The following is a 26,902-nucleotide window of genomic DNA, read 5'->3' as shown; positions in this document are numbered from 1 at the left end:
GGCCATATGCTGACAAAAGGCAATCTTTTCCTCTGTGACAATGTCTTTTCCTCCTTGGTCAAAGATTAATTCTATTTACATGGTCTATTTTTGGCCCTATTTTTTTTCATTGATTTCTAAAAGTCTTCATTAATGCTGTGTGTCATTGTTGGATGTATCTTTTTATGAAGTCTTTATGTGTCAATATTCTATTTTTCTCCTTTAATACTGAACTGGTTGTTCTGTTCCTTTTCTTCTTTCATATGAACTTCACTTGCCTTGTTATTCAGAAAATAGCTTGGTGGGGGTTTTGTTAAGATTGTGGTGAATCTATAATGATCAAGCTGTAGAGAGCTAGTGTGATAAGTGATCTGTAGTGACAACATAACTCGGTAGAAGATGCCTAGAATTTGTGCAATGCAGCTGAATGCCTATGAACACTTTTTCAGATAGGGCCGACATGTCAGACAGTGAATAAGAAGGACACACCTGCCCTGAATAAGGGTGACATTATTAACAGGATAAACTGCTGCATTGAAGAAGTAAGATGAAGCAAGATACAAGCTATCTTTCCTTTCCCCGTTGCTGTTGCCACCTGCTGACAGAGTCCAGATGCTTCGGTATTCAGCATGTACTCGATTTCAGCAACTCTTCAGGCCTTACACATTGGACTGAGAGTGCAAAGACACCCGTCCTGGACTTCAAACCTAGCTCTCAGCCTCTGCAGCATGTAGTGAGCACTGTACAACCCCTAATCATACCACATATAATTAGTCATTTTTATGATTTGCAGGTATGTACACTCTGTTGACTCTTCATCTAGGAATCTGTAGGGCAACTAGAATTTTTAATTGAAATGTTTGACAGCATTTTATTTACTGGATTTTTCTGCTTATACTGCTTTTCAGCAAAGTAAAAATGCATTTTTTCTTATTTTTTTCATTTATCATTCCATTCATTTACATCCTATAAGATATCCCACGTCCCAGTTACCCCTCTTCCAGCCCCCCACCCTAAATCTGCCCTCTCATTTGCCTCTATGAAAGTGTTCCCCCACCCACTCACACTCTCCCGCCCCCACCCCTGCAGCATTCCCCTATGCTGAGGTATCGAGACTGCCCCAGACCAAGGGCCTCCTATCCCACTGCTGTGAGGCAAGGCCATCCTCTGCTACATAAGCTCCATGGACGGTGGAGCATCCATGGAGCTTATCCAAGCAGTACACTCCTTGGTTGGTGGTCTAGACTCTGGGAGAACTGAGTGGTCAAGCCAGCCTATGTTGTTCTTCCAAAGAGGTGTCAATACTGTTCTGCTCCTCCAGACCTTCTGCCAGCTCTCCAGCCAGTTCCCTGAGCTGCATCTGATGGTAGGCTCCAAGCATCCACATTCACACTGGTCAGTTTCTGGCCTGATTTCCTCAGGAACCTCCACGCTAGGTTCCTGTCAGCAAGCACCTCTTAACCATGACAACAGTGTTGGGTTTGGTGTCTGCAGACATGATGGATCCCCAGGTGGGACAGTCCCTGGTTGGCCCTTCCTTCAGACTCTGATCCATTTTGGTCCTGTTCGTCTTTTGGACAGGAACATTTCTGCATAAAAAAATTTGAGATGGGTGAGGGTCCCCATCTGGTCTACCAGAGGCCATGCCTATCTGCTGGCCGAGGTCTCTATAGGATCTATCTCCCCCTTCTCTGTGCATTTTGGCTAAAGTCATTCACATTGAGGTGGTGGGAGCCTCCAATTTCCCTGGTGTCTGGTACACTCAGGTGGCTATCCCCAGTTCCTCATCCCCCACACATATTTTTGTTTGATTTCCTGGCCCTCTAAACCTCTCTCACATCTATCTCCTCCAGATCCTGACACTGTCCACTCCAATTTACTCCCTCCCAGTCCTCCTTCCCTACATCTCCCACAATCATCCTGTTTCCCCCCTCAAAGCAGAACTGAAGGCTCCAGACACTGGTGTTCCTTCCTTTTATGATCCATATATTCTGTGGGTTGTATTATGGGCATTGTAGGCTTTGGGCTAATGTGCACTTATTAGTAAGTACATAAATACTATGTGTATTCTTTTGTGCCTGGGTTACCTCACTCCAAATGGTATTTTCTAGTTCCATCCATTTGCCTAAGAATTTCATGAACTCATTGTTTTTAATAGCTGTGTAGTACTCCATTGTGTAAATGTACCACAATTTCTGTATCCATTCTTCTGTTGAGGAACACCTGGGGTTATTTCCAGCTTCTGGCTATTGTAAATAAGGCTGCTATGAACATAGTGAAGCATGTGTCCTTGTTATATGTTGGAGCATCGTTTGGGTATATGCCCAGGAGTAGTATAGCTGGGTCTCAGGTAGAACAATTTCCAATTTTCTGAGAAACCACCAGACTGATTTCCAAAGTGGATTTACCAACATGCAGTCTCACCACAATGAGGGAGTGTTGCTCTTTCTTCACATCCTTTGCAACACCTGCTGTCACCTTTGTTTTGATCTTTGCCATTCTGGCTGGTTTGAGATGAAATCTCAAGTCGTTTTGACTTGCATTTTCCTAATAACTAAGGATGCTGAACATTTCTTTAACTGATTCTCAGCCACTTGAGATTCCTCTGTTAAGAATTTTCTATTTCTCTCTAGACTCCACTTTCTAATAGGGTTATTTGATTCTGTGGAGCTTACCTTCTAGAGTTCTTTGTATATATTGGATATTAGTGTTCTATCTGATGTAAATACCTTTTCTATGTAAATATGTCTTTTTGGTAAATATCTTTTCCCAATCTGTGGGTTGTCATTTTGTCCTGTTGACAGTGCCCTTAGCCTTACAGAAGCTTTGCAATTTTATGAGGTTCCATTTGTCAATTCTTTATTTTAGGACATAGGCCAATAGTATTCTGTTCAGGAAAATATTCCCTGTGCCCAAGTATTCGAGGCTTTTACCCACTTTTTCTTCCGTTAGTTTCAGTGTATCTAGTTTTATGTGGCAGTCCTTGATCCAGTTGGACTCGAGTTTCGTACAAGGAGAAAAGAACATATTGATTTGCAGTTTTCTGCATGCTGACTAACAGTTGAATCATCACCATTTGTTGGTTTCTGTCTTTTTTCCACTGGATGGTTTTAGCTTCTTTGTAAAGGATCAAGTGACCATAATAATGTGAGGTCATTTCTGGGTCTTCCATTCTAGTCACTGAGCTACTTGTCTGTCTCTGTACCAACACCATGTCATTTTTATCACGATTGCTTTACGGTACAGCTTGAAGTCTGGGATGGTGATTCCCCCAGAAGTTCTTTTATTGTTGAGAATAGTTTTGCTATCTATTAAATAAGTCTTTTTTTTTCTACTTTTCACTATTAACTTGGCTCTTTCAAGTTACAGGCAAGGATATTCTGGAAAACACTGCAACCATTCAGAAAATAATTTTAAAAACTATTTCCACTAAATTAAAATCTTCTGCATACAAAGGAAACAATAAAATAATAAAGAGAGTCTAGGTGTGGAAAATAACTCAGCATGTAAAAGCACTTGCTTGCAAGCTTCCAACTTGAGTTTGACTCCCCAAAGTCATGTGAAAATAGGACAGAGTGATCATGTTTGTGTGTCCTTAAACACCTAGCATCCCTGTGGCAAGATGGGAGGAGGAGATAGGAGAATACCCCAAAGGATCACTGGTCAACTAAGTCTCTATGCATCACAGTATGAGAGAGAGAGAGAGAGAGAGAGAGAGAGAGAGAGAGAGAGAGAATGAATCTCAAACAAGGTAGGAGGCAAGGAATGACCCTCAAGACTGACCACCGAACTCCACATGTGTATTGGAGATAAGCATTTTTATTATTGACATGTATATATGCACACGTACATAAAAGTAAATTAAAAATATTTAACAGTCTGCATAGTAGAAAGTTTTTGCCAACTATACCTCTAGCAGAGGATGAATGTCTACAACCTATAAACTCAAATAATTAAAAACGCATAAGGACAAATCATCCAAACAATAAATGTGTAAATACATTTAACAAATAGATGTTAGTAGCAATACAAATGGCCAACAAGTATGAAAAATTGTTCAAAATCTTTAATCATCCAGAAAATGAAACTTGAAGTAAGGGAGATTTCACCTCACACCAATTAAAATGGGGATAATTTTAAAAAATAATGAAGAATGTTAACAAGTTGCTGAAGTGGGGAAAAGAAACCCTTCTACACTGCTGATAGGCTGTAAACTAGTTAGCAAGTATGGAATTTGATAGAGATTTGTCAAGAAAGAAAGAAAGAAAGAAAGAAAGAAAGAAAGAGAGAGAGGGGGGGGAGGGAGGGAAAGAGGGGGAGGGAGGGAGGAAGGAAGGAAGGAAGGAAGGAAGGAAGGAAGGAAGGAAGGAAGGGAGGAAAGAAAGGAAGGAAGGAAGGAAGGAAGGAAGGAAGGAAGGAAGGAAGGAAGGAAGGAAGGAAGGAAGGGAAGGATCCAGCTGTACCACTTCTGGGTATACATCCAAAGGATTCTAAAGACACCACAGAGACAAATTCACATCCATACTTAGTGCTGCACTTAATTACAGTTGCCAAAATACAGAACCAAACTACATTCTCATCAAGAGATGGACGGATAGAAAAATGTGGCATGTAGGCTCAATGAAAATTTTGTAAGTGTTTTGCTTACATGAATTATTATATAATATGCATATCTGGGGGCCACAGAGGCCAGCAGAGAATTTCAGATGCTCTGTAACTAGAGTTACAGACAGGTATACGCCACCAAATGGGTTTTTGGAATTATGCTAAGTGTTCTGCAGAAGCAGCAAGAGCTTTCAACCACTGAGACATCTCTCCAGCCTCAATTTTATTTTTCTTCTTATCTGAATTAAAATTCCAATAGGTAAAGGCTGAAGTGATTAAGAGCACTGGCTGATCATCCAGAAGACCTGAGTTCAGTTTTCAACACCCACACTAGATGGTTCATACTATCCTACACACTCTCCAATGTGTAGGACCCCATGCACTCTCCCAGCAACAATGGGCACCTGCAAACATAGACTCTAATAAACATAAATAAAAATAAATAATAAAAAATCTTTAATTTTTTAAAAATAATGAAAATTTATCATTTCTAAAGAAATGAGTGTAACTGTATATCAGCATATTAAATGAAATAAATCCAGATTCAGAAAGAAAAATATGTTTTCTCCCAAGTGGGTCTGTGTGTACATACATGAAAAGAGGGACTACTATGTAGATGGAGGGCAGAAACAAGAAAAGACAGATGGGAAAAGGAGGGAACTACAGAATGAAAATGGGCAAATATACTGATATATAGGATGAAGATGTCATAAACAAATGAACTATGCTGTATGCCACTAATAATAATTTTTTAAATTCTAAATAATTTCTCCTGACTTCAAATAAAGATTGGTATTTTCTAAATAGGTTATTTGAACATTCCAATGGAATATCTGTATTATTTAGAAAGACATGATAGAAATTAAACTTTTCAAAATTATCTGCATTACCTGGAAGACACAAAATAAGAAGCAATGCTAAAACTTCTTAGTATTAGCTTTATGGTAATAAATAGGTAATTATTTCAGGAGGTATAAAAAAGATTTAGTAACCTAATATTCCTTTTTTTATGTTTTTACCTCCACCTTTACTAAGTTGGGTATTTCTTACTTACATTTTGATTGTTATTCCCTTTCCCAGTTTCCAGGCAACCATCCCCATAATCCCTACCCTCCCATTCTATATGGGTGTTCCCCTCCCCATCCTCCTCCCATTACAGCCCTTCCCCCAACAATCACGTTCACTGGGGGTTCAGTCTTGACGGGACCCAGGGCTTTCCCTTCCACTGGTGCTCTTACTAGGCTATTCATTGCTACATATGAGGTTGGAGCCCAGGGTCAGTCCATGTATAGTCTTTGGGTAGTGGATTAGTCCCTGGAAGCCCTGGTTGGTTGGCATTGTTGTTCATATGGGGTCTCAAGCCCCTTCAAGCTCTTCCAGTCCTTTCTAAGATTCCTTCAACGGGGGTCCTGTTCTCAGTTCCATGGTTTAATGATGGCATTCGCCTATGTATTTGCCATATTCTGGCTGTGTCTCTCATGAGAGATCTACATCCGGTTCCTGTGAGCCTGCACTTCTTTGCTTCATCCATCTTACCTAGTTGGGTGGCTGTGCATGTATAAGCCACATGTTGGGCAGGCTCTGAATGGGCGTTCCTTCTACCTCTGTTCTAAACTTTGCCTCCCAATTCCCTGCCAAGGGTATTCTTGTTCCCCTTTTAAAGGAGTGAAGCATTCACATTTTTGTCATCTTTCTTGAGTTTCATGTGTTCTGTGCATCTAGGGTAATTCAAGCATTTGGACTAATAACCACTAATCAACGAGTGCATACCATGTTTGTATTTCTGTGAGTGGGATACCTCACTCAGGATGATATTTTCCAGTTCCATCCATTTGAATATGAATTCCATAAAGTCACTGTTTTTGATAGCTGAGTAATATTCCATTGTGTAGATGTACCACATTTTCTGTATCCATTCCACTGTTGAAGGGCATCTGGGTTCTTTCCAGCTTCTGGCTATTATAAATAAGGCTGCTATGAAAATAGTGGAGCATGTGTCCTTGTTATATGTTGGGGCATCTTTTAGGTATATGCCCAAGAGAGGTATAGCTGGGTCCTCAGGTAGTTCAATGTCCAATTTTCTGAGAACCTCGAGACTGATTTCCAGAATGGTTGTACCAGTCTGCAATCCCAGTGGTTTGTTCCTGGCATTCGCCTCTGTATTTGCTGTATTCTGGCTGTGTCTCTCAGGAGCGATCTACATCCGGCTCCTGTCGGTCTGCACTTCTTTGCTTCATCCATCTTGTCCAATTGGGTGGCTGTATATGTATGGGCCACCTGTGGGGCAGGCTCTGAATGGGTGTTCCTTCAGTCTCTGTTTTAATCTTTGCCTCTCCCTTCCCAGCCAAGGGTATTCTTTTTCCTCATTTAAAGAAGGAGTGAAGCATTCACATTTTGATCATCCGTCTTGAGTTTCGTTTGTTCTAGGGATCTAGGGTAATTCAAGCATTTGGGCTAATAGCCACTTATCAATGAGTGCATACCATGTATGTCTTTCTGTGATTGGGTTAGCTCACTCAGGATGATATTTTCCAGTTCCAACCATTTGCCTACGAATTTCATAAACTCGTTGTTTTTGATAGCTGAGTAATATTCCATTGTGTAGATGTACCACATTTTCTGTATCCATTCCTCTGTTGAAGGGCATCTGGGTTCTTTCCATTTTCTGGCTATTATAAATAAGGCTGCGATGAACATAGTGGAGCACGTGTCTCTTTTATATGTTGAGGCATCTTTTGGGTATATGCCCAAGAGAGGTATAGCTGGATCCTCAGGCAGTTCAATGTCCAATTTTCTGAGGAACCTCCAGACTGATTTCCAGAATGGTTTTACCAGTCTGCAATCCCACCAACAATGGAGGAGTGTTCCTCTTTCTCCACATCCTCGCCAGCATCTGCTGTCACCTGAGTTTTTGATCTTAGCCATTCTCACTGGTGTGAGGTGAAATCTCAGGGTTGTTTTGATTTGCATTTCCCTTATGACTAAAGATGTTGAACATTTCTTTAGGTGTTTCTCAGCCATTCGGCATTCCTCAGCTGTGAATTCTTTGTTTAGCTCTGAACCCCATTTTTAATAGGGTTATTTGTTTCCCTGCGGTCTAACTTCTTGAGTTCTTTGTATATTTTGGATATAAGGCCTCTATCTGTTGTAGGATTGGTAAAGATCTTTTCCCAATCTGTTGGTTGCCGTTTTGTCCTAACCACAGTGTCCTTTGCCTTACAGAAGCTTTGCAGTTTTATGAGATCCCATTTGTCGATTCTTGATCTTAGAGCATAAGCCATTGGTGTTTTGTTCAGGAACTTTTCTCTGGTGCCCATGTGTTCAAGATGCTTCCCCACTTTTTCATCTATTAGTTTCAGTGTATCTGGTTTGATGTGGAGGTCCTTGATCCACTTGGACTTAAGCTTTGTACAGGGTAATAAGCATGAATCGATCTGCATTCTTCTACATGCTGACCTCCAATTGAACCAGCACCATTTGCTGAAAATGCTATCTTTTTTCCATCGGATGGTTTTGGCTCCTTTGTCAAAAATCAAGTGCCCATAGGTGTGTGGGTTCATTTCTGGGTCTTCAATTCTATTCCATTGGTCTATCTGTCTGTCTCTGTACCAATACCATGCAGTTTTTTTGTTGTTGTTGCTGTTTTTTATTAACTTGCGTATTTCTTATTTACATTTCGAACGTTATTCCCTTTGCCGGTTTCCGGGCAAACATCCCCCTAGTCCCCCCCCTCCCCTTCTTTATGGGTGTTCCCCTCCCCGCCCTCCCCCCATTGCCGCCCTCCCCCCAACAATCACGTTCACTGGGGGTTCAGTCTTAGCAGGACCAAGGACTTCCCCTTCCACTGGTGCTCTTACTAGGATATTAATTGCTACCTATGAGGTCAGAGTCCAGGGTCAGTCCATGTATAGTCTTTAGTTAGTGGCTTAGTCCCTGGAAACTCTAGTTGCTAGGCATTGTTGTTCATAAGGGGTCACAAGCCCCTTCAAGCTCTTCCAGTCCTTTCTTTGATTCCCTCAACAGAGGTCCAGTTCTCAGTTCAGTGGTTTACTGCTGGCATTCGCCTCTGTATTTGCTGTATTCTGGCTGTGTCTCTCAGGAGAATTCTACATCCGGCTCCTGTCGCTCTGCACTTCTTTGCTTCATCCATCTTGTCTAATTGGGTGGCTGTATATGTATGGGCCACATGTGGGGCAGGCTCTGAATGGGTGTTCCTTCTGTCTCTGTTTTAATCTTTGCCTCTCTATTCCCTGCCAAGGATATTCTTGTTCCCCCTTTTAAAGAAGGAGTGAAGCATTCACATTTTGATCATCCATCTTGAGTTTCATGTGTTCTAGGCATCTAGGGTAATTCAAGCATTTGGGCTAATAGCCACTTATCAATGAGTGCATACCAATCTGTATCCCTTTGATCTCCTTTTGTTGTCTGATTGCTCTGGCTAGGACTTCGAGAACTATATTGAATAAGTAGGGAGAGAGTGGGCAGCCTTGTCTAGCCCCTGATTTTACTGGGATTGCTTCAAGTTTCTCTCCATTTAGTTTAATATTAGCAACTGGTTTACCGTATATGGCTTTTACTATGTATAGGTATGTGCCTTGAATTCCTGTTCTTTCCAGGACTTTTATCATGAAGGGGTGTTGAATTTTGTCAAATTTTTCTCAGAATCTAATGAAAGGATCTTATGGTTTTTATCTTTCAGTTTGTTTATAAGTGGATGACGTTGACGGTTTTCTGTATATTAAACCATCCCTGCCTCCCTGGAATGAAGCCTACTTGATCGTGATAGATGATTGTTTTGATGTGCTTGTGCATTCGGTTTGCCATAATTTTATTGAATATCTTTGTGTGGATATTCATAAGGGAAAATGGTCTGAAGTTCTCTTTCTTTGTTGGGTCTTTGTGTGGTTTAGGTAAAAGAGTAATTGAGGCTTCATAGAAGGAATTCAGTAGCTCTCCATCTGTTTCAATTTTGTGGAATAGTTTGGATACTATTGAGATGAGTTCTTCTAGGAAGGTCTGATAGAATTCTGCACTGAACACATCTGGACCTGGGCTCTTTTTGGTTGGGAGATTTTAATGACTGCTTCTATTTCTTTAGGAGTTATGGGGGTTGTTTTAATGTCTTAAACATTAACATTGTTCCTGATTTAACTTCGGTGCATGATAACTGTCTAGGAAATTGTCCATTTCCTCCTGATTTTCAAGTTTTGTTGAATATAGGCTTTTGTAGTAGGATCTGATGATTTTTAGAATTTCCTCTGGCTCTGTTGTTAAGTCTCCATTTTCATTTCTCATTTTGTTAATGTGGACACACTCTCTGTGTCCTCTGGTTAGTCTGGCTAAGGGTTTATCTATCTTGTTGATTTTCTCAAAGAACCAGCTTTTAGTTCTGTTGATTTTTTGTATGGTCCTTTTTGTTTCTACTTGGTTGATTTCAGCTCTGAGTTTTATTAATTCCTGCCTTCTACTACTCCTGGGTATGTTTGCTTCTTTTTGTTCTAGAGCTTTTAGGTGTGCTGTCAAGCTGCTGATATATGCTCTCTGCTGTTTCTTTCTGCAGGCACTCAGAGCTATGAGTTTCCCTCTTAGCACAGCTCTCATTGTGTCCTGTAAGTTGGGGTATGTTGTACCTTCATTTTCATCAAATTCCAAGGAGTCTTTAATATCTTTCCTTATTTCATTCTTGACCAGGTTTCATTGAGTAGATTATTGTTCAACTTCCATGTATATGTGGGCATTCTTTCCTTATTGTTATTGAAGACCAGCTTTAGCCTGTCATGGTCTGATAGGACGGATGGATTATTTCTATCTTTCTGTATCTGTTGAGGCCTGTTTTATGACTGACTATATGATCAATTTTGGAGAAAGTACCATGAGATTGTGAGAAGAATGTATATCCTTTTGTTTTACGATAGAATGTTCTATGACTATCTGTTAAATCCACTTGGTTCATGACTTCTGTTAGTCTGTATATTTCTCTGTTTAATTTCTGTTTCCATGATCTGTCCATTGATGAGAATGGGGCGTTGAAATCTACTATTATTGTGTGAGGTGCAATGTGTGCTTTGACCTTTAGTAAGGTTTCTTTTAGGTATGTAGATACCCTTGTATTTGGAGCATAGATATTTAGGATTGAGAGTTCATCTTGGTGGATTTTTCCTTGGATGAATATGAAGTGTCCTTCCTTATCTTTTTTGATGACTTTTAGTTGAAAATCGATTTTATTCGATATTAGAATGGCTACTCCAGCTTGCTTCTTCAGACCACTTGCTTGGAAAGTTGTTTTCCAGCCTTTCACTCTGAGGTAGTGTCTGTCTTTGTCTCTGAGGTGTGTTTCTTGTATGCAGAAGAATGGAGGGTCCTCATTGCGTATCTAGTTTGTTAATCTATGTCTTTTTATTGGGGAGTTGAGTCCATTGATGTTGAGAGATATTAAGGAATGGTGCTTATTGCTTCCTACTATATTCATATTTGGATGTGAGATTATGTTTGTGTGCTTTTCTTCTCTTTGTTTTGTTGCCAAGGCAATTAGTTTCTTGCTTTTTCTAGGGTATAGCTTGCCTCCTTATGTTGGGCTTTACCCTTTATTATCCTTTGTAGGGTTGGATTTGTAGAAAGATATTGTGTAAATTTGGTTTTGTCATGGAATATCTTGGTTTCTCCATCTATGTTAATTGAGAGTTTTGCTGGATACAGTAACCTAGGCTGGCATTTGTGTTCTCTTGGGGGCTGTATGACATCTATCCAGGTTCTTCTGGCTTTCAAAATCTCTGGTGAGAAGTCTGGTGTAATTATGATAGGTCTGCCTTTATATGTTACTTGACCTTTTTCCCTTACCGCTTTTAATATTTTTTTCTTTGTTTTGTGTTTTGACTATTATGTGACAGGAAGAGTTTCTTTTCTGGTCCAATCTATTTGGAGTTCTGTAGGCTTCTTGTATGTTTATGGGCATCTCTTTCTTTAGGTTAGGGAAGTTTTCTTCTATGATTTTGTTGAAGATATTTACTGGTCCTTTGAGCTGGGAGTCTTCACTCTCTTCTACACCTATTATCCTTAGGTTTGATCTTCTCATTGAGTCCTGGATTTCCTGTATGTTTTGGGCCAGTAGCTTTTTCCATTTTACAATATCTTTGACAGTTGTGTTAATGATTTCTATGGAATCTTCTCTTCCTGAGATTCTCTCTTCTATCTCTTGCACTCTGTTGGTGATGCTTGTATCTACAGCTCCTTGTCTCTTCTTTGGTTTTCTATATCTAGGGTTGTCTCCCTTTGTGCTTTCTTTATTGCTTCTATTTCCATTCTTAATTCCTTCACCTGTTTGATTGTGTTTTCCTAGAATTCTTTCAGAGATTTTGCATTTCCTCTCTATAGGCTTCTGCTTGTTTATTTGTGTTTTCCTGCATTTCCTTAAGGGAGTTCTTTATGCCTTTCTTGAAGCCCTCCATATTAATGATCAAATGTGATTTTAAATCTAGATCTTGCTTTTCAGGTGTTGTTGGATTTTCAGTGTTTGCTTTGGTGGAAGAATTGGGCTCCGATGGTGCCATGTAGTCTTGGTTTCTGTTACTTGGGTTCCTGCACTTGCCTCTTCCATCACGTTGTCTCTAGTGTTACTTTGTTCTTCTATTTCTGACAGTGGTTAGACTGTCCTATAGCCTGTGTGTCAGGAGTGCTGTAGACTTGTTTTCCTGTTTTCTTTCAGCTAGTTATGAGAACAGAGTGTTCTGCTTTCAGGTGTATAGTCGTTCTTGTCTACTGGTCCTCAGGTGTTCCTGTGGGTGTGTGTCCTGAGTCCACCAGGCAGGTCACTTGGAGCAGAAAAGTTGGTCTTACCTCTGGTCTCAGTCCTGGAGTCCCTTCTCAGAGCTGGGTTTCAGCTCTCCATGAGGGCAGCAACCAGAGGGGCCTGCCCTGCCTTCGTTCAGGACCCTGTGCACAGGGAGCCCAGATGGCCATAGGCGTTTCCTCTAGAGTCAGAAATGTGGGCAGAGAGTAGTCTCCTCTGGCTTCCCAGGTGTGCCTGCCCCTCTGAAGGTCTAGCTCTCCCTCGAAATCTAGTATTCCTAATAGAGATGTATAAAATAAAGGAATTTAATCTGGGACTACAAATATTCAAAAGGTGACTGGATTTGTAGCTTTCTGAAAAAATAATTGTCTAGAATGCACAAGGCCCTGTATTTGAGCCACTGCTCTAATGAAAATTTTTCAGTATATAGGGAGGAATAGGATGAAAGTATAGCATTCACAACTCTCTCTCTCTCTCTCTCTCTCTCTCTCTCTCTCTCTCTCTCTCTCTCTCTCTCTCTCTCTCTTTCCAGTGCCCATGTGTTCGAGATGCTGCCCTAGTTTTTCTTCTATTAGTTTGAATGTATCTGGTTTGATGTGGAGGTCCTTGATCCACTTGGACTTAAGCTTTGTACTAATCCGTGAGCATGGGAGATCTTTCCAACTTCAGAGGTCTTCTTCAATTTCTTTAAGAGGCTTGAAATGCTTATAATTCAGATCTGTCACTTGCTTAGTTAAAGTCACACTGAGGTATTTTATATTATTTGGGACTATTATGAAGGGTGTCGTTTCCCTAATTTCTTTCTCGGCTTGTTTCTCTTTTGTGTAGAGGAAGGCTACAGATTTATTTGAGTTAATTTTATACCCAGCCACTTTGCTGAAGGTGTTTATCAGGTTTAGTAATTCTCTGATGGAACTTTTGGGATCACTTAAAAATACTATCATATCATCTGCAAATAGTCATATTTTGACTTCCTTTCAAACCTGTGTCCCTTTGATCTCCTTTTGTTGTTGGATTGCTCTGGCTAGAACTTCAAGAACTATATTGAATAAGTAGGGAGAGAGTGGGCAGCCTTGTCTAGACCCTGATTTTAGTGGGATTGCTTCAAGTTTCTCTCCATTTAGTTTAATGCTAGCTATTGGTTTGCTGTATATGACTTTTACTATGTTTAGGTACGTGCCTTGAATTCCTATTCTTTCCAGGACTTTTATCATGAAGGGGCGTTGAATTTTGTCAAATGCTTTTTCAGCATATAATGAAATGATCATGTGGTTTTGTTCTTTCACTTTGTTTATATAATGGATCACGTTGATGGTTTTCTGTATATTAAACCATCCCTGCATGCCAGGGATGAAGCCTACTTGATCATGGTGGATGATTGTTTTGATGTGCTCTTGGATTCGGTTTGCCAGAATTTTATTGAGTATTTTTTGCGTCGATATTCATAAGGGAATTTGGTCTGAAGTTCTCTTTCTTTGTTGGATCTTTGTGTGGTTTAGATATAAGAGTAATTGTGGCTTCATAGAAGGAATTCGGTAGCACTCAGTCTGTTTCAATTTTGTGAAATAGTTTGGATAGTATTGGTATGAGGCCTTCTATGAAGGTCTGATAGAATTCTGCACTGAACCCATGTGGACCTGGGCTCTTTTTGGTTGGAAGACCTTTACTGACTGCTTCTATTTCTCTAGGAGTCATGGGGTTGTTTAAATGGTTTATCTGTTCCTGATTTAACTTCGGTACCTGGTATCTGTCTAGGAAATTGTCCATTTCCTGCAGATTTTCAAGTTTTGTTGAATATAGGCTTTTATAGTAAGATCTGATCATTTTTTGAATTTCCTCTGAATCTGTAGTTATGTCTCTCTTTTCATTTCTGATTTTGTTAATTTGGACAGACATTCTGTGTCCTCTCATTTGTCTGGCTAAGGGTTTATCTATCTTGTTGATTTACTCAAAGAGCCTACTTTTGGTTCTCTTGAGTCTTTGTATGGTCCTTTTTATTTCTACTTAGTTGATTTCAGCTCTGAGTTTGATTATTTCCTGTGTTCTACTTCTCCTGGGTGTATTTGCTTCTTTTTGTTCTAGAGCTTTTAGGTGTGCTGTCAAGCTGCTGATATATACTCTCTGCTGTTTCTTTCTGCAGGCACTCAGCGCTATGAGTTTTCCTCTTAGCACAGCTTTCATTCTGTCCCGTAAATTTGGGCATGTTGTACCTTCATTTTCATTAAATTCTAAGAAGTCTTTAATTTCTTTCCTTATTTCATTCTTGACTAGGTTTCATTGAGTAAAGTATTGAATAGAGTATACATGGAGTATTCAACTTCCATGTATATGTGGGCATTCTTTCCTTATTGTTATTGAAGACCATCTTTACCTGTAGTGGTCTGTTCAGACACATGGAATTATTCCTATCTTTCTGCATCTGTTGAGACCTGTTTTATGACCAATTACATGGTCAATTTTGGAGAAAGTACCATGAGGTGGTGAGAAGAAAGTATACACTTTTTTTATGATAGAATGTTCTATATATATGTGTGTGTTAAGTCCATTTGGTTCATGATTTCTCTTAGTCTATGTCTCTGTTTAATTTCTGTTTCCATGATCTGTCCATTGATAAGAGTGGGCTGTTGAAATCTCCTACGATTATTGTGTGAGGTACAATGTGTGCTTTGAGCTTTAGTAAGGTTTCTTTTATGTATGCAGGTGCCCTTATATTTGGAGCATAGATATTTAGGATTGAGAGTTCATCTTGGTGGATTTTTCCTTTGATGAATATGAAGTGTCCTTCCTTATCTTTTTTGATGGCTTTTAGTTGAAAATCAATTTTATTCAATATTAGAATGGCTACTCCAGCTTGCTTCTTCAGACCATTTGCTTGGAAAGTTGTTTTCCAGCCTTTCACTCTGAAGTAGTGTCTGTCTTTGTCTCTGAGGTGTGTTTCCTGTAGGCAGCAGAATGCAGGGTCCTCATTGTGTATCCAGTTTGTTAATCTATGTCTTTTTATTGGGGAGTTGAGACTATTGATGTTGAGAGATATTAAGGAATAGTGATTATTGCTTCCTGGTATATACATATTTGGATGTGAGATTATGTTTGTCTGCTTTTCTTCTCTTTGTTTTGTTGCCAAGATGATTAGTTTCTTAATGAGCTACAATGATTTGACAGAGTCAGGCATGGTGATGCACTCTGGTGATCCCAGCATTACAAAGGTCAAAGGGAAAAAGTCATGAGTTAGAGTCCAACCTAGGCTAAATAACATGTTCTGAGACAGCAAGAGTTACATAGTAAACCGTGTCTGAAGAGGAAGGAAAAAATGACAGAGAAAAACAAATGAAAAGAGTCAGCACTGGTATCGAAAAAAATTAATGAGGAAAAAGTAATCAACTGATGATAAAAATTGTTTCTAAAAACATCAAAAATGAATACTCATGTATGTTCTCAAATACTAGGCTTCACATTCACTCCCTCAAAGGAAATGATTCTGTGCAAGAGAAAATTTAAAAATCAAGCCAAGTGTCAGGCAGTGGTGGCACACACTTTCAGGCACTCCACTCAGGAGGCAGAAGAAAGCAGTCCTCAAAGATCAGGAACAAAGTGGTATACAGAGTGAGTTCCAGAACAACGATGGTGACAACAAAGTAACCATCTCTTGAAAACAAATGACATCAGGCAAAGTGGGAACTCAACACAGAGTCCAACAAAACAGGTCTCAAACACACACACAGAGAGACAGACAGACAGACAGACAGACACAGAGACAGAGAGAGATACAGAGACAGAGATAAAGACAGAGTTGTTTTAGAATACACTTGAAAAATTGCAGGGGGTAGGGGAAGACTAAGAAACTTGAAACATTAGTAATTCACTTTTCAGACCACACAGCTGGCACTTCCTAAGGTCAAGACACAGACAAAACTAATTACAATCTGTTCCTCACAGAGCCATGGCATCAGCAAAGTACATCCCTGATGAGACTCAGCTAAGAAGCAGAAGGAGGCACGATCTCCAGGAGATGCTGACAGAAGTGGGACTGTCTGTTGACTACTGGCTGCCTAAGCATCAGGAAGAGCTGGGTGTGACCTCTGCTCAGGCTTTACACTATTTAGACAAAAGAGACCTCCAGACACAACAAACATGGGAGAAAAGGGCTCTGGAGAGACTGCTTGACCTCTCACACCCAAATAGTGTTGCAGAGCTGCACGAGACACCAGAGGAGATGATAAAGACCAGGCAGAGGCAGGCAGGACAGGCACTGCACGCTCTGAAAGCCTTGCAGTCAGAAGGGAAGTGCAGAGAAGAAGAGGCAGTGAGGAGAAGAGAAGCAGAACTGAGGCAAGCAATGGAGATCCCTGAGGAGTGTTGGCCAGTGGCTGAAGTATCCCTAAAAGACATCACTGAAATAATGGAGAGACATCTCAGTCACATGGAACAGACCTTGGCTCTCAGTCAAAACCTCTCAGATGGAGACCTGGTAAGATGGGCATCTGGAGGGCTGGCCCTGCAGGGAATTTATAAGAGCAGCCACCAAAAAAGCCTGATTCAGAAGAGAGAAGAGCTACTCAGTGTCCCTAAGCAGTTCTCACTTGTTGGCCCAGAACGTGGCATGTGGATAGAAACAAAGGAATTTTCATCTTTTCAAGAACAAGCCACATTTACACACACTATAGAGATGCTGGGTTTCAGCCCAAACTCCTTGGTTAAAGGCGAAGGTTGGGGACTTAGTCTAGAAGCTGGTATGGGTCAAAACAAACAAACAGAAACTGACGATACCCACAAATCACATTCAGAGCAATCTTATTTCTGCTCAGCCAAGTTCAGCTATGTCCCATTGGCCACCTGCCATTTTCACATCAATCATCTTCAGCTCTCCAAGGCTGCTCTCCAGGAACTAAAAAGTATTGAAGAGCTCCTGGAACAGACTACACACCCAGATGGATTCCCCTTACTGAGGCACAGGACTGAAAACTTTTTCCACAGGTTTGGCTCTCATGCTAACCAAGGTCCACTGCACCTGGGGGGAATCTACTGCTGGAAAGCCATTTCAGAAGGTTTCAAAAGTGAGCAATTGGATGATGTAAAGAAGCAAGCAGAAGAGTCTTTGAATATGTACATAAAAGGCAGCTATAGTGGCTTCGGAGTTAAAGTTGGTGCAAGTGTAAATATGTCAGACTCACATTCAAAAACAGCATCTCAGAGTACAACTCATGAGAACCTGAAAACCAAGGTGCAACTATCTGTAGCACAGACAGGTGGACCAGCAGAAGCAAATGGAATTGCCCAGTGGACAGCTGGTCTTGTAGCTAGCAATCAAACCTGGTCTGTCATTGATAGGGGACTCCAATTGGTACCTATTTGGGACATCATCCTGTCCAGTCACAGGACTGATTTTAAGGATGCCCTTCAAGTGGCTAACTGCCTAAAAGACAACTACACTGCTCTGACTGGACTCGCTGCCCAGATTCAAGAAGGAGAAGAATTTCTTACTGCTAGAGAAGAAGCTAGACTTTTCCTAGAGGATGTGAAATGCTGGGAGGTTTCTGATCCTGAAGAACAGCTTAATACATTAATACATTTTATGCAAACATTGAGTCAAAAAATAAAAAGTTATACCATTTGGATTAATACATGCCTCACAGATTGGAATCTGCAGAATTTTCTAATAAACATTGTCAACTTCTGCAAAAATGTACCCACTAATATAATTCAGTTTATTAAATCTCAATTGCGCAGCCTTCTAGAACCTCATGTCTACAAAGTGACAAACTTTCCCGGGGCACAATACATCATAGAGTGGACCAATCAGTCAGAGTCAAAGGAAGAGGACATCAAAATCACCTCATTTTCTGAATTCATTAGGACTTTAAAGAAAACTCACACAACCCTGATGGAGATAAATTTCAAAAGTGAGTCTCCAGAAACAGTGGAAGAAGCAAAAAGAACGGCTACATATGAGGTCACCACAGCCCTCAGCTCCTTCATGAAGTACCTCAGAGAAACAGAGCAGCCAGACATGCAGCTGCTGGTACTCACCATTGCAGCTGGTGCAGGCTATCAGTTGGTAAACAGCATTTTTCAGCATCTTCTAGGGTGTAATGAGTTAAACTTCCTCGTGGATCAAATGCAAAGTAATCAACACAAATACCAAGAGCTTAAAAATATTTGCAATTACAGAGCCCAGGCATTCCTGGTGCTCACAGCTCTAAGAACCACAGTTGAAATCACAGATATTTCTACAGATGATAAAGAACAACGTTTGACATTAATAAAACAACATATGGGAAAACTGTTGTCTGAAGAAGTTGCACATATTCTTACAAAACATGGAGCACATCATGACTGGGAAAATCTGGAGAATGATTTGAGATTACTCATTGATGGGGACTATAAAGCCACCACCCCGCCTTTAGAAATGGATGAGGTAAAAAAACAATTGCAAAGTCTCTGCCATGAAAAGAAGCAGACTTATAAACAACAAAGTAATGACAACAACACAAAGGAAATGATAGAAAATGGACCTTTCCTAGATTTACTCCAACGGCTAGGCCTAGACCATTACTACCCAAAAAGAATGAGCAGAGCTGACTTCCATCTGCTCTACAAGACCTCTGTGTACAATTCACAGCCGAGATCTGAAAAGGAACTTCCATTTTATTTCCTACAAAAGCTACTGATGTTGGATTATGGGTTGAGACATCTTGTCTTCAAAAATGATGAAAACATAAAAAAACAGATCTCCATAGGTTCCGACGATTACGAAAATGAAGATTTTGATCCATATGAAGATGTCATTAAAGACAATGATAGTCTTAGCTATCCTTCGGCCACTGAGTCCTGGCCCCATATTCACCCAATGGATATCCAGATGGCCATTTTTCATTGTGCAGATGATCTTACCAAGCAATATATTTTGTCCAAACTTTCCATTTGTCAATATGCACTTCCCCTTGTGGTGCCAAATCCCAACAATTCTCAGATTGAATTTTATCTCTGGTCTCTCAGACAAATTAGGAAGAGTTGGCAAGAATCAAGTGAATCACTACAAGACCAGAGCTACAGTCACAAGAATCAGCAGATATGTCGAGTCTCTACCCCTATCGTGTCCTTCATTAGAGTAGGAAATGGCCTCTCTGCTTCCAAATCTCAGATCATGAACTCTCTCCTCAGTAAACGTAAACATGATGTGTTTTTTCACAGACACTGTAGAGGAAGCAACAAAAACTGCCTCATGATGGAGGGAGTGGTGGAAATCTGCTGGTTCTGTCCTGCAGGCCAAGGTGAGGACATATTTGACAAGTGTCTGACCTTCACCAATCTTCATGGAGATGCCAAGGAACATTGCCAACAACTCACCTTCCTGCAAGATGTCTCTTCCCTCATTGTGATCCTCATGTCAGCTTCTGATAACAATAAAGAAAACCAAAACTTTGTCAGACACCTCTGTCAGTCACCAAGACCCTTGATCTGCTTGATTGATGACAAAGAAAAAGTCATAGCAAATAATTCTGGTAAAAGAATGAGAATTGGCATCAAGAATAGAAATGAGGCAGAATTAACAGAGGAGCTCACAAATGCCATCAAACATTTTCTAGAGCTCTCTAATACTGCTCTCAGTTTAGAGGACTGTTCACAGATAGCTAGAAAACAAGGATTCCTTATTGATGAAGACCAGAGGGACTGCAAGGAAGCCAAAGAAAAGGCACAGATTATGATGGCCCTCCTGGAGGAATGCAAGTTATCTCAGACAAAAGAAAATTTACTACCCCTACAAGGACAACTTTGGCACCTTTGGTGTAAGAAAGACAAAGAATTCTATCATCTGAGAGAAAAGGGGAATAGGAGCATTGAACAACACAAGAGTGAGATTGAGACAGACAAAAGAACAATTCGACATCAGCAATTGGAAAAAGCCTTTCCCCTCAATGATTTGATGCGCTCTGTTCTTCAACTCCTCCAAGAATATTCAGAAACCCATAACAATCTCTACTTTTTGCAGTGGCTGACTCTGTTTTTTGACAACCTGACTACAGAACACCTGGAAAAGTTGCACGAAAAGCAGAGATCTTTGTGGTTAATGGTGCAAAGAGAAAAGCAAAGAGCACAGAAGAACAGCTCCCTGACACTCTGGCAGGATCAAATAGAAACAATCTCCACTGAGATTCATGACTGTACTTTAGGAACTGAGCATCTTCTCCGAGAAGTTGGCCAGATCTATGAAGCTCTGGAAGAAACTTCTTCCTCTATAGAAAACCTTTCTGTCTGCCTCCCTCAAATTGCTGCAGATCTGATGATAGCTGGGGTTCCCATTGAGCTGATGGATGGGGATGCGTCTTATGTCCCTCTAAAGTGGGTAGCAGCTGTTTTTGACAAGATCTCAGAGAAAGTTGGAGACAAAAGGCTGTTTGTTCTCTCTGTCCTTGGCCTGCAGAGCTCAGGGAAGTCTACCCTGCTGAATGCCCTGTTTGGCCTACAGTTCACAGTCAGCGCAGGCAGGTGTACCAAGGGGGCCTACATGCAACTTCTGAAGGTGGAAGAGACATTCACAGAAGAACTTGGCTTTGACTTTGTGCTTGTTGTAGACACAGAAGGACTTCGAGCTCCAGAACTAAACAATAAATCCAAAAATTGGGACCATGAGTTGGCAACCTTTGTGATTGGCCTTGGAAACTTGACTCTGATCAATATTTTTGGGGAGAATCCATCAGAAATTCAAGACATCCTACAAATATCTGTTCAAGCATTTCTGAGAATGAAACAAGTGAAAATCTCTCCCAGTTGCCTCTTTGTTCATCAAAATGTGGGCGAAGTTACTGTAAAAGACCAAACTATGGAAGGAAGAAGGCGACTGGAGCAAAAACTGGATGAAATGACAGCATTGGCTGCTAAGTTGGAAGAGTGCTCAAACGTAACCCAATTCAGTGATGTAATTAAGTTTGATGCCAATACTCATGTCTACTATTTTGCTCACCTCTGGGATGGCAATCCTCCAATGGCTCCTCCCAATCTTCGTTATAGCTACAATGTCCAGGAACTAAGGAATGCTATTCTTTCAACTGCCCAGCAAGAATCTAGGGGAAGGATCTTGAAAATCTCCAATGTCAAATTCCGAGTTCAAGATCTGTGGAAAGCCCTAGTCACTGAGAACTTCATTTTCAGTTTCAGGAACACCCAAGAGCTCCTTGCCATGAGCAAACTGGAAACCATGTATAACCACTGGACCTGGGAGCTGAGGAGTCATGTACTGGATTTACAGAATCAGCTGAACAATCAGATTCAAAATGGGAAAATCTCGACACTCACATTCAGTTTACTAGAGGATCCACTTAGCAAGAAATATAAAACCATCAAACAAGAATTTGACAAATATTTTGAAGAAGACCCAGATAGTGAAACATTGGTTCAGTGGAAAGCAAATTTTGAGCATAAGCTACTAATCCTTAAAGATGCACTTATTTCAGACACCAGAAGGAAAGGCGATGAATTTATCAGTCTTAAGAGAAGCCAGGAAACACTAAATAATCAAAAGTCACAATATGAAAATGAATTGTTAGAGAGAAGCCGAAAGTTAGCTTTAAGTGTGAATGGTAAGGAATTAACTGATGAAGAGTTGTATGAGAAATTCAATCAACTTTGGACAAATTGGATCCACAATGTATCTTCGAATGTTCCTCATGTCACAGAGCCTAACATTGACTTGGATTCTGAAAATATCCTTCTTGAATACTTCAATAAAGATAAAAATATTGGGGAAAGACTAAAAATAAAGTCTGGAGAAAATTTTGAAATCATTTATGCCAAACATATCCAAATGAAAAAAATATATGGTGTATTACCAAAAAGCTTAGAAACCTATCATAAGGAATCTATCAATGAGATTACTAATAATATCGATTTAAAAGTTACTGAAGCACTGAAAAATATTTGGAAACAAAAGCGTGATTACAGTCAGAATTATTTTCATGAAATCTTAAGGATCATAGAAAATGAGCTGAAATCTGAACACTGTGTGAAAGACTACACATTTACCAGAGATTACAACATCGACTTATCCTTGTGCTTATTCCAAAGAGCATCCAAGGAATTCAAGGAAATACACGAGGCATTCAAGAGTGCGAATGACCCTGTGAACTATCTGGAGAGAAAGAAAGATGATTTCTTTATGAGTTTTAAGATCTCCTGCCAGGGTGCCACCTCCATCACATCCTTTGTTGACTTCCTATGGCTCAAGCTCACTCCTGCTATCTCTGTCACCATATGGGAAATAATAGGTCCTAAAGTAGCTGGAGACATGCAAGCCACCTTCCCTGAATTCAATGGAAATAGAGCTAACCTGGAGAGACATATTCTCTACTCTCTAGCAGAAGAAGAAAATTTTGATAAATACTGGCAATACCTTCATCATCCAGAAGCATTTTTCAGGAATTACATTAGAGACCACATTAGAAGATACTGTTTAGAAAAAAAAGGTAAAAAAATAAAGACTTTTTTAAAAATAAGTTTGGGCGACATCAAGAATGCCATCCTGTCTGCCATTCATGAGTCCACAGCAGTGGCTAAAGATAAAGGCAGCACTGCATCTGGCTGGCTGGATTTGTTCTGTGACCATCTAGGGAGCAACCTGGTCTTCCCAAGGAGAGACCTGGTAAGCATCGAGCACCAGGAGATAACGGACACTGAGTTTCTCAAAGAAGCCATGAGCACAGCTTTGGATCCTGCAATGAGGAAAGTAGAAGAGGACTGTTCAAGTAAGCAAATGGATGAAATCATTCCTGACATTGAGAAAATTCTCTCTGAACATCTCTGTGGCTGCTGGAAACAGTGTCCTTTTTGTAAAGCAATTTGTACAAACACCATTCCTCAACATGAAGGAGACCACAGTGTGCAATTCCACCGTCCTCAGGCTGTCAGTGGTTGGCATAAGCATAAAACAGACTACTTTGTCATTGACTGTTGTACCAGTTCAGTAGCAAGTAATCATTCATTTATTTTACACGACCTCCAGAAATTCCCATACAAGAAATACAGAGAAGCAGGAGGTGATTTTGCCATGTGGAGCATCACCCCAGACTCATCTACCCAACCATATTGGAAATGGTTTGTCTGTCACTTCAAATCAGAGCTAGAAAATAAATATGGCAAAAAATTTATAAATCTAGGCAGTATTCCAGATTTATGGACCAAAATTACAAAGCAAGACGTACTGGATGACTTGAGAAACAATACTTGCCACAAATATGACACTAGATGGGCTGCAGATTTTTCACTTTAACCAAGGGATCCCAATGGTGAATGCCATGCAGGAGGAGCTGCAGCAGTCAAGTGAGCTTCTTCAAGATTCCACTCTATTGGGCAATTCTTCTGCAGATCGATATGAAGATTAACTTCCATAAAACAATATTGTTTAAATGAATTAATAATTTTACAAAATTCCTGGTTTGATTTAAATAGTTTTAGGAAGTTAGGGTAAATGATAGAAAGTTTAAGGAAATGGTTTAAATTGTTCTACTAGATAGTATGATGAATTTAGGATAAGAGTAGAATATCCCCCCTTTCTGTAGAATACTAAGGAATGCATAGATTAGAAAAGTAGTACTGGAGAGATGGCTCAGTGGTAAAGAGCACTGACTTCTCTTTCAAATGTCCTGAGTTCAATTCCCAACAACCACATGGTGGCTCACAACCATCTTTAATGGGATCTGATGCCCTCTTCAGGTATGGATGAAGACAACTACAATGTATTTACATATAAATAAATAAATCTATGACAAAGTGACAACCAACAGATTGGGAAAAGATCTTTACCAATCCTACGACTGATATAGGGCTTATATCCAAAATATACAAAGAACTCAAGAAGTTAGACCGCAGGGAGACAAATAACCCTATTAAAAAATGGGGTTCAGAGCTAAACAAAAATTTCACAGCTGAGGAATGTCGAATGGCTGAGAAACACCTAAAGAAATGTTCAACATCTTTACTCATAAGGGAAATGCAAATCCAAACAACCCTGAGATTTCACCTCACACCAGTGAGAATGGCTAAGATCAAAAACTCAGGGGACAGCAAATGCTGGCAAGGATGTGGAGAAAGAGGAAAACTCCTCCATTGTTGTTGGGATTGCAGACTGGTACAACCATTCTGGAAATCAGTCTGGAAATTCCTCAGAAAACTGGACATTGAACTACCTGAGGACCTGCTATACCTCTCTTGGGCATATACCCAAAAGATCCCCCAACATATAACAAAGACACGTGCTCCACTATGTTCATAGCAGCCTTATTTACAATAGCCATAAGCTGGAAAGAACCCAGATGCCCTTCAACAGAGGAATGGATACAGAAAATGTGGTACATCTACACAATGGAATATTACTCAGCTACCAAAAACAATGACTTTATGAAATTCATAGGCAAATGCACTGGAAAATATCATCCTGAGTGAGGTAACCCAATCACAGAAAAACACACGTGGTATGCACTCATTGATAAGTGGCTATTAGCCCAAATGCTTGAATTACCCTAGATGCAAAGAACACATGAAACTCAAGAAGGATGACCAAAATGCGACTGCTTCACTCCTTCTTTAATGGGGAACAAGAATACCCTTGGCAGGGAATAGGGAGGCAAAGTTTAGAACAGAGGCAGAAGGAACACCCATTCAGATCCTGCCCAACATGTGGCCCATACAGTCACCCAATTAGATAAGATGGATGAAGCAAAGAAATGAAGGCCGACAGGAACCGGATATAGATCTCTCCTGAGAGACACAGCCAGAATACAGCAAATACATAGGCGAATGCCAGCAGCAAACCACTGAACTGAGAATAGGACCCCCGTTGAAGGAATCTTAGAAAGGACTGGAAGAGCTTGAAGGGGCTTGAGACCCCATATGAACAACAATGCCAACCAACCAGAGCTTCCAGGGACTAAGCCACTACCCAAAGACTATAAATGGACTGACCCTTGGCTCCAACCTCATAGGTAGCAGTGAATAGCCTAGTAAGAGCACCAGTGGAAGGGGAAGCCCTTGGTCCTGCCAAGACTGAACCCCCGCAGTGAACGGGATTGTTGTGGGAGGAGGGTAATGGGGGGCAGATGGGGAGGGGAACACCCATCTAGAAGGGGAGGGGGAGGGGCTAGGGGGATGTTGGCCGGTAAACTGGGAAGGGGAATAACAATCAAAATGTAAATAAGAAATACTCAAGTTAATAAAGATGGAAAAAATAATAAACATTAAAAAATAAGAAAAGTAGTACAGTGAGCTTTTATGCACTGTAAGTACATAATTGTACTAGGAAGAGAAAAATAGTCTTGGAACAAGTTAATTGTCAAAGAAAACATTTCATCCGAGGTTGGTTCTAAGTTCTGAATTTTTTGATCTAGAGATGTGGTCACAGGTTTTGGTGTGCACCGTGAAAAGGCAGATAATGAACATAGAGTAAATAAGTCTATTATGAGTGTAGAATAGTGAATAGATGATTAGCCAGTTTTTCTGAATAAGACTTCAAAAATAAGTCGTAAGATAGATGATCTGTTTCTTGGTAAATATAAATTGTCATCTGCTAAACATGAGAGAAATAGAGAGAGAAACTTGGCTTGCTTAAACTTTGTTAATTAATGACAAAAGAATCACTGCTTTGGGTTACATTAGAGATGAAGATACATGAGAGAAAGATAGATGAGAAAGGTTTAGTTAGTTATGGGTTTCAAAAGATTACATAATCAATAATCCTGTTGTAAATACCTGTCGTGTAATGATTTAAATCTGTTTTTGAGAAACATGGCTTCTGGTGACTGTTCTTAGGGAATATGTAACTTGTGGCTAGGAAGTTATCTTTTTCTTCCATAGAGAAGTTTGTCTTAGATAGTATAAAAAGGCTAAGAGAAAAATAATGTTGTTTGGCCTTGCCTGTTGGAGCTTGCTTCATCCACCAAGTGTGTGAGCATGTACCTGCTTTACACTGTCACCAACCCCACATCCGCTCCACAGATCACTGTCACAGCTACTCTTCAACATCCTAACATCAATTTAGGTTGCATTATAAATAAAATAAGGAAAAATAAATTATTTACTAATTCAAGATTTGAAGATTTTCCAATAAAATTATTTTATTTCTCTGTGATTTGAAATCTCCTATTTTGGGCTCAAGACCCCATATGAACAACAATGCCAACCAACCAGAGCTTCCAGGGACTAAGCCACTACCCAAAGACTATACATGGACTGACCCTGAACTCCAACTGCATAGGTAGCAATGAACAGCCTAGTAAGGGCACCAGTGGAAGGGGAAGCCCTTGGTCCTGCCAAGCTGAACCCCCAGTGAACATGATTGTTGGGGGGAGGGCAGTAATGGGGGGAGGATGGGGAGGGGAACACCCATATAGAAGGGGAGGGGGAGGGGTTAGGGGGATGTTGGCCCAGAAACCAGGAAAGGGAATAACAATCGAAATGTAAATAAGAAATACTCAAGTTAATAAAAAAAAGAAAAAAGAAAAAAAGAAAGAAAATCACCACACACAAAAAAAAAAGAAATCTCCT

General features: G+C 40.2%; 1 protein-coding gene across 5 annotated transcripts in view; it reads left to right on the top strand.

Moving 5' to 3' along the window:
- The window catches only part of Gvin1 (GTPase, very large interferon inducible 1), a 29,337-nt gene extending 2,851 nt beyond the window's left edge, over positions 1-26,486 (top strand). For 2 of the 5 annotated variants that reach the window (XM_087582345.1, XM_087582356.1), the window contains exon 3: positions 16,307-26,486. In XM_087582345.1, coding sequence (XP_087438471.1) covers positions 16,307-23,633 — 7,327 coding nt within the window. In that variant the 3' untranslated portion in view covers positions 23,634-26,486. 5 annotated transcript variants of the gene reach the window in all.
- Positions 26,487-26,902: the final 416 nt, after the last annotated feature.

This window comes from Rattus norvegicus, chromosome 1 (genome assembly GCF_021556685.1).
Source record: "Rattus norvegicus strain SHRSP/BbbUtx chromosome 1, alternate assembly SHRSP_T2T, whole genome shotgun sequence".
Lineage (NCBI taxonomy): Eukaryota > Metazoa > Chordata > Mammalia > Rodentia > Muridae > Rattus > Rattus norvegicus.
The sequence above is the reverse complement of the archived record's forward strand: the minus strand, read 5'-3'. Positions and strand labels throughout refer to the sequence as shown.